Here is a 9,046-nt window from a genome sequence, read left to right as displayed (position 1 = left end):
AACAAATACATAGGATGCTTGCTAATGAAAACAAGATGCAAAATGTTCAGTTTAACAATTATGGTACACAATGAATAACTAAATCTGGTTAGTTTAACATTTCAACTTTTTTTGCCTTTCAAAAAAGTTGTCATTATCAATGCAAATATAGTCATTCACATCCTAACTATTGTCATTTAACCACAAAACTAACCTCGACTATTTACTACTCAGATAACCAAATTTACTGATCACATAATGAAAGTTATTATTTCTTTCTGAATTATCAAAATAGAGCAAAAAATAGAGACTAACAATATAATACACTTTAAGAACTAACTACAAACAATCTAATATATTATCCTTGGACGTAATCTAATATTTGCTCTTGCATAATTGCTATAGTACAATTTAAAGAATCAAAATCCAAAGTTAAATTGTTACAATGATATTGCGAAGGTTTTGATTTTGCTATGAATGGCACTTTAAATTGATCAAAATCCATCCCAAATGAATACTAATACTAGCAAGCTATCAAAACTCAACCACTCAATTGCTACTACAACTGGATATTACTATTTGTTGCAGTCAGAGTTACTTCACCGACCTCCTCCATGACAGCAATACGATTGACGCTTCTCACCACTTCATTGACCTCACCTGATAGTTGAGGATGACTAACCAAAATGCAAAAACTCACGTGATAGTAGAATAGATCACATGATTTTTTTCTAATTAGAAAGGATACAGGGTATTAGATATGTTATTTTCTCTTTTCAATTAGCACCTCCTTTAATTTGGTTACCAATGTTCAGCATGGAGAGGGACACTGGAGGTTTTGTGGTTTGGCTGTCTACGTTCAACATGTAGAGGGAAAATGAAGAGCGGAAGGGAAAATGTGACTATTAAAGGGCAATTTTACTCCCCAAATTTTCAACATAACATAGTCGATATTTCTATAGTAGAGTTGCATATTAATGCATTCAAGCATAAGTATTAAACTATAGAAGAGCCAAAGTGAGAGGATACAATAAAAAAAAAAAAACCATGCGAACTTCAAAGAGATGAATTATAGGATAGAAAAATGCAAACGATAATCAAGCTTTACAAAGAATGCGAACAGTAATAACGAGCAATACATAGAGCAGAGCATACAATAATCACGTAATGAACTCTCAAACCTACTCGGAATCTTAGAATTTGAGGTACCCATAATTGCGACGATCAAAATTTAAAGGAGCAATTGGAAATGCTTTGCGGAAAAGAAGAAGATTGAAGCCTCTCACTAGTTTATTGGTTTTTACTGTGACCCCACTTTTTGTGATTAAGCTTCTCACAGACACTATGCACATTCCTCACTGATAGTATCCTCAACAATGACAATGTGAGACTTAGGAGAACCCTAGCTTCGCAGTTTCAGTTAGTGGAGACCTAGAAACTTGGGTTGCAGTTCCGTTGAAGACTATTCGATTATGCACACTTTGTTTTTTCCTGAAAAAATTGAAGGCATTTTAGTCTTTAACCAAAATTTGAAAATCTCATATTCATATCTCAGGCCCATTTGGTGATTTCAGTTATTTGTATACTTTTTTTGTTATTTTAAATTTGAACAGTCATTTTCTGGTCATTTTGCCTTATTTTTTTGTGAGGTGCGTATGAGTTTAAATAAGTGGAATATTTTAGCAGCTGAATGGCAGTTGCATTACTATTTACTGGAATCATATAATATATAGATCACAAAAAGCTTATATTCTTAATATTATATATTTAAAGTGTTTGTTCCCAATCAAATAAACCAAAACTAATTCACTCAATAAAAAAGAAAAACCAAAACTAATGTTTTGATAGATAATTAATTTTTCATCGGACTCCCACAGAGGCACCAAGAAATGTGAAATTTTATATATTATTTATTTTATAACAAATCCTTATTAGTAATATTATTAACATTTTTTTGCCATTAATATTATTAACATTTTAAAATCTTCCTATTTTGATTTGATTAGAAAAAAAATAGGGATAATTAATATATAAGTCTTTATAGTTTCAACTGGTTTTTAATTAGGTCCCTATAATTTTTTTTCTTTTTATCAGGTCCTTATACTTTCATGTATTTTTAATCAAGTCCTTATAATTTTTTTTTCTTTTTATCAAGTCCTTATTGTTTTACTTTGTTTTTAATTAGATTCTTGTAGTTTTTATTCTTTACTTTACAAATAATAACATTTTAAAAATAATAAATTATTGTAACAATCTTATGTTAATATTCTTTTAAATTTTTAGTTAAACAAATATATTATTTATTTTCAATTCGAATTTTTATAATTATAAAATTCAAATTATAATAATAAATTTTTCTAAAATTAAAATATGATTATAAATATTTATATTTAAGTATAATTATTATTCTGATTATTTATTAATTACTAAATGATTATATTAATTATTTTGTCCAATTATATAATTATTAATTTAAAAATGAAATTAATTTTAAAGAATAAAGTTAATAAATAATTTTTTAAAAAAATTACAAAGCACCTAATTAAAAAATAAGTGAAACTATAAGGACCTGATAAAAAGAAAAAAAAATAGAAGGACCTGATTAAAAACACATGAAAGTAAAAGGATCTGATAAAAAGAAAAAATTTTATAAGGACCTAATTAAAAATCAGATGAAACTATAAGAACCTGGAGATTAATTATCCCAAAAAAATATTACCTCCAATTCTAATTATAAGATCTCATTTATCTACAAATAAGGTCTTATAATTATGACCGAAGTGGGAATGGTATTAGATACACAAGGCTAAGTACATCAGTTTTCTCTAAATCTTGCCAGTAAATTTTATCATCATCTTCACATTAAACAAGTCAAATTTTTTCTATTCTTGGGCCAGTCGACTTGTGATTGTGAACACTTGTCGTAAGTTTGAGTCTAATATTTTATTAGTATTAATTATTTCAAAATTATTCAATTATCAAGAATTAAAAAATAATAAAATATGAGCTTAGACCTAAAAAAAATAAAAAAATAACGGAAGTGTGAGCCTAAAACGGAACCTTTTGAAGTAGTTGAAAAAGCAAGCAGTCATATTTTCTATCATCAAGCAAAGCACGGATTTCCTGGAGTCATTGATCAAAAGCGCTGCTTGTCTATTGGATCGTCTTCACGAGGTTGTGTTCATCGTGTTATTAGTTTATTAATTTCTCAAAGGCTTGGTTTTCGTTGGTTCTTTCATTTCTTTTTCATCGTAGCCCTCCTATCTTTCTCGGCTGGTCGAGAGAAAATCCTCTGTAAAATCCCAGTCCCTTTGAGGTTTCCTTCTTTACCTGAATGTTTGTTGGTTTCGAATCTTATCTTCAATTCGAGAGATGACGATTCTGTTGAAAGCACTTCGGGCCCTCTTTTTACTACGATGAACATTAGGCTTTGATTTCTTCTGTCGTTGTGTTAAAACTTAGTGTCATCTTTTTCTTGTTTGTGTTTAATTAAAACTTAAGTGTCATCTTTTTCTTGTTTGTGTTTAATTACGATTGTTTTTTTTATCTGGATCGTGTTAAGAAAATTTAGTAATCAATCGTTTGTTTATACCCCTTGCGACTGCACATTAGTGTGCTTTTTATTTTCATTTTTATCCTTAAAAGGTCGGGCCCCCTTTTTTTTTTTTTTTGCCCCTTATGAGTGATAGAGGACTTTCTTAAGTACACGACCTTTATCAGACAATGAAGATGAAGATTATATTTATGCTTGGAATTGACTGAATTTTGTTGCCTTTCAGGAGGAATGGCTAGGAGTTACTTCAAACAAGAGCATGATCTTGGTATATACTTTGAAATCTTCTTGTTCTTCCTTTGGTTTTTCTGATTGCTAAGCTGAGCAATATGCGAATAAATTATTTCTCTTTTTATTCGGCAGAGAAGAGAAGAACTGAGGCTGCTAGGATTAGAGAAAAATACCCGGACAGGATCCCAGTGAGAACTAGTACTCATTTTTCATTTTCAATTATCTGCTGCTAGTGTCATCTGTGATCGAAATTGTGATTGTGGCAGAAGCTTAGTTATTTTTTATCTCTCACCAACCGAGGAGTCAACAATATATGGCTTTTGATACGAAATTTGCGTGGCACAATTTTTATCGTATTGGGGATTTATGCAACAATGGAAGCATAGATTTGGATGAGCTCAAATTTGCGTTTAAAGCTTGCATGTTGTCTCCAAATCTATTCATCTGTTTGTGAATTGCCTTTTATCTATTTTCTTTGTCACGTCAGGATTCCACAGCACTTGACCTTTTTTCTTGGACTTGGATTGGATGTGTAGTTTTGTATTTAGGATTCGTGATCCTCGATTCTTCATTAAAGATCAAGTATAACATTCTTTGATGGAGAGAAACTCAGTTGACAGCGAACAATGCATGGAGGACGCTGCATATTTGAACTTCATGATACTACCTTCGGTCGTTAATATAAGAACTAGTTAGACATTCAATTTAATCTTAAATATAAGACCCCAATCTATTTTGTCTCTTATATTTATCCAATTTTTTCTTACAGTAGTTCTTATAGTAGTTGCACATGTTAAAGTTTTCATTAAATGGTAGTTCTAGTTAATACACATACTTAGAGCGAGGATATTTTAAAGAAACCAACACTTATTTATTACAAATAACTAACTAAATTAATTTTTTTAATCTATTCAAATTGGTCAACTAGCTCTTATATTAAAGATAAGAGATAGTATATCATTGTCCATTGTTTACTATATTCTGTCAGAAATTAACTTAACTGTATATTTTCTATTCTTAGTCTCGTGGTAAATATAAAAGCATCTCTTCATTCATGATTGCTATTGTCAAAGTGTTCCCCAATCCCCTTCTTAATATTCTTACTTACAGATAGGCATACATTCCCATTTATGGATGCTATCTTTCTATCTTAACATAGTATTTCTTGATCGAAGTGGTCTGTAAAGTGTAACTTTTTCTTTTTAAAGAAAAATTATAATTATAATGAGCATGTTCTTTCCTTATAACTAATATTTATATCTATTTGCTGAATCATCTTTATAAGGGGGGAAAAAAAATCATTTGTGGCTCTTGTTATTCTTGCGATATATGTCACTGACACTATATTTTTGTGCTAACTTGTCTCCGGATATGCCTGAAGGTGATTGTAGAGAAGGCAGAAAGGAGTGACATCCCCAGTATTGACAAGAAGAAGTAAGACTATGTCTCTTCTTTTCGTCTAATATGTAGGTTGTCACTTTAATTATTTCTTTTCCCATGCTGGTATGCTCTTGGCCTTTGTGAATTCCAGATTAAAAGGAAAATATTATAGTGAATTTGACATTATTCCTGTTAAATCTATAATATACTTCTAGTCGTGTTATTGCAATACTTATGGATCCTCAGCCACTTCTCTCTTCTTTGGCTCAAATGATGTGATAATAATATCTTAAGTGTGTAGCACCATAGAAATAAAAATGTGTTTTGAATTTGGCATGCTAGATTTTTAAAAATAATTGAATGATTTTCTGATGTCGATACGTGATTCTGATTTTTCCTGGTGCTCGACTATGGAGAGTTTAAGCTCTTAACCATCTGATCATGTTTAGATTGGCATGAACATCTTGAAATCGTAATGAATAATATTTTATATGTACCTTGAGATGCAATCAGACAATGAAGAGCTTAAACTCTTTATGTCATTTCCCTTTTTCTTGATGAATCCCGATTACTTTGATTCTGCTGCGTATATACTCTATGTAGATGTTTTTCTTGTATGATTAATTTGGCTTGGGTCGATCCTCAAAATTTAAATTCTTGAGTTCAGGAGACAGTTTAGTCTCATTAAGGCAAAGCAAATTGGCGCTTATATTAATTTTAGAGGTCTGGAAGAATATTTGATGATTTTTTTAAAAAAAATTATTTGCATTTGATTCTTCTGATGCTTGATTTTAGGATACCTGCTGCTTCTTTTATGGCATCAAACTGAATGAACAAATTGCAGGTACCTTGTCCCTGCTGACTTGACGGTGGGACAGTTTGTGTATGTTATCCGCAAAAGGATTAAATTAAGTGCAGAAAAGGCTATCTTCATATTTGTGGACAATGTCCTTCCACCTACAGGTCAATCTTTGTTAAACCATATAGCTGTATAATTTTTTCATCAAATGGGATGGACTGTTCAGATTTTGTGACCAATGTAGCTTCAGGTAATTTTTTATATTCTATATTGATGGATAATCAAATTGTTTTGTTGCTCAATTTTGCAGGTGCCATTATGTCTGCAATATATGAGGAGAAGAAGGATGAGGATGGCTTCCTTTATGTTACATACAGTGGCGAGAACACCTTTGGGAATAAGACTTCCTTCTTCCAGTAGCCTCTCGAAACTTACACATTGTATAATAATCCATTTGCTTTCATTGGCTTCTGATAATCCCATCATCGTATTCATCTTAATCAAGAACACTGCTTGATGTTATGTACAGTATGCATATAAATTCCAGTGGCCTACGTGATGTTGAAAAAGTTCCCTTTTCAATCTTCGGACTATTTTCAACTTGGAGGTCTGGATAAGGAAGAACAACTGATCTCTGTTTGTATATATAATACCACAACTCTAATAAGCCACTATTCATGAGTCATAAATAGTAGGGTTCTATATATAATATCACTCTTCTAATAAACCGCCCTGTTTATGAGTAATAAATTTTATGGTTCATTTTTCAGACTTTTTTGACCTATATTAGTTTCTCATTAAATATTGCAGTCATGCATTTGTCATGGGACTCTGATGGATAACTATTAACTAGTCAGGCGTCAATGAAATAAGGAAAGTCTTATGGATTATTGCAAGACCATTATTGTAAAACTAGCTATAATGGTAATAGGCTTGACTAGGAAGAGTGGGGCCTCATGGAAAGGGCCAGGCTTTATTTGAGCATGATGATTTAGGACCTTTGGGAAAGCTATTTTTATTTATTGTTGGTCCAAATTAATTCTGATTAGTTGGAATTTAATGTGGTTATAATACTAAAAAAACGTTTGGATAAGAACAAAATCATGATTTCAGAAATATTTTTGTGGTATATAAAATAAACATATGGAGAAATTTGTTTTGATTTATAAAAAACTACTTTTAAAAAGTGTTTCTAGGGTTACTAAACATTCCTTAAGTGGTTTGATGAAAAAAGTAAATTGGCATGGAAAATGACCAGATAGGGAAAGTTTATTCTAGTGGATATTCTCATGATGCCTCTTTTCGACTAGTAGACGACAATGATAATATGCAAATGGAAACATTTTTTTGGGGAAAAATTTTAAAAAAATAATTGTTGAATTTTAAAATTTCCAATAAGTATTGGTTATTATATTCGTAAAGAAACGCCTGCATTTGAAAAGCAAACAATAACATATTTTTGTATTTAAGATTTTGAAATTTAACAGTCATTTTTTAAAAAAATTTCTCCTTTTTTTTAATATATAAATGGAAAAAACAATATTTAATTCTTAAATTTCAAAGCATGTCGAAATCTTTCAACTTTCAAGGGCTTCAAGGATCAGGCTCGGTGTGAAAAGTCACAGCGATGATGAGGGAGTTGGCATCCAATTTACATTTTCTTTTACGGGAAAAAAATTAATTATTCAAATTTAGTTGTCGCTTTCAGGGGTGTGGGTTGGCGGCCTCATAAATGACTTAGGCGCCGCAACCGACAAGTTGTCATTATTATTTGATTAATTAATGATTAATTAGATAATTAGATTAGCTAATACATAGATAAATGGAATACTTACCATCCCATATTTCATGATACGAATTATGCCCCAGCTCCAATCCTAAATACTACTACTATAAAATTTATTGAAAGTTAAATTACTAAAAAGTTTTCTAAAATTTTATCTCAAATATAGGATCTTGAATTTCTTTGCCTCTCTCGTATAATTTTTTCTTTGGGGATATTGTTGGAAGGTGGCAAAAAAGAGAGAGGTTATTTTAGAAAAAGTGACCCACATTTTTTAATTAATAATAACAAATAACAAACCCAACTAATTTTTCAATCCCTTAATTTACTTTTACATTCAGATGGAGTTATTTTTAAAAAAAAATAGTTGTTATTTTGTATTATTCTTTTTGATAATATAGTTATTTTGTATTCTATCTTCAAGTATAAAATGTGGAAAAGTTTTATTAAAAAAACCCACGAGTTTTAGTTTTTGCCATTTTTAATTTGGCTGAGTTTTTTTAATATGCATGATTAGATGAGGGAGACTTTTAAGGGAAAATTTCACTGAAGGACCGCTGAAGGCAATTAATTTCCAATAGCCCCCAAAACAATATGACAAGTTACTGCAGGACCATGGGGGTGAATTGATATTAATTTCAAAACTAAAAAGACAGTGTTGCCCCTCAAACTATTACTCTGAAATTTGAAGTCTTCTCTCTCTCTCTCTCAACTCTCGATATCTGAAGCCCCTCTCGCTCACTCTCTAAAAATTCTAGTTCATGCAGTGAAGGAGATCGTTCACCTCACTGTCGCTACTGTTGTGGTGAGGAAAGATTTTGCCATCGTCATTGTTCTGCTGCGGAGAGCCTTCGTTGTCGCCCTTGCTCTAGCAACGAGAGCCTCCATCACCGCTCCTGCAAGTGTTGGACGAGAGCCTTTTGTGTAGATATGAAGCTGGTTAAACTAGAAAAGCTTGCAGAAACGCGAACTCTACATGAATTTATTGCTGAATACAGTTTGTTTTTATTTTAATAAACAGCTATTTTTGTGTACATATGAACCTCAATATGTATTTTTGGAATGGTTCACGAAGTGGTTATGACAATCCGTGAGTTGAAATCTATTTTGTATGACTATGAATACATGGAGAATTTCATGATGGTACTTAGAGGTAAACTGCCCTAAGTACTGAACTGAAACTAGCTAGCAACTATATAAATGTGTGAACAAATTAATCGACTTGCAAATGGACGTATTTTTATTGTTAATGCATGTATTCTTATTGCAAAGTTCCTAATTCCACTTGTAAACAGTCACTTCCAGATTTGTGAATTGACGT

The 9,046-nt window shown here is 31.2% G+C and overlaps 1 protein-coding gene across 2 annotated transcripts; it reads left to right on the top strand.

Moving 5' to 3' along the window:
- The first annotated feature begins 3,056 nt into the window (after positions 1–3,056).
- On the top strand, positions 3,057–6,651 carry LOC114711561 (autophagy-related protein 8f-like). Of its 2 annotated transcripts, none has more exons than XM_028895965.1 (6): positions 3,057–3,153; positions 3,759–3,800; positions 3,896–3,951; positions 5,145–5,197; positions 5,988–6,106; positions 6,253–6,651. In XM_028895965.1, exons 2-6 carry the CDS (start codon positions 3,764–3,766, stop codon positions 6,360–6,362), a joined length of 375 nt encoding a protein of 124 aa, XP_028751798.1. In that variant the 5' UTR covers positions 3,057–3,153; positions 3,759–3,763; the 3' UTR covers positions 6,363–6,651. The 2 variants fall into 2 exon arrangements, with proteins under 2 accessions (XP_028751798.1, XP_028751797.1); XM_028895964.1 differs by lacking the exon at positions 3,057–3,153 and adding an exon at positions 3,235–3,295 and having other exon boundaries at positions 5,133–5,197.
- Positions 6,652–9,046: the final 2,395 nt, after the last annotated feature.

Source organism: Neltuma alba, unplaced genomic scaffold (assembly GCF_004799145.2).
Source record: "Neltuma alba isolate B1F8T4 unplaced genomic scaffold, ASM479914v2 tig00011299_pilon, whole genome shotgun sequence".
NCBI classification, from domain to species: domain Eukaryota; kingdom Viridiplantae; phylum Streptophyta; class Magnoliopsida; order Fabales; family Fabaceae; genus Neltuma; species Neltuma alba.
The sequence above is the reverse complement of the archived record's forward strand: the minus strand, read 5'-3'. Positions and strand labels throughout refer to the sequence as shown.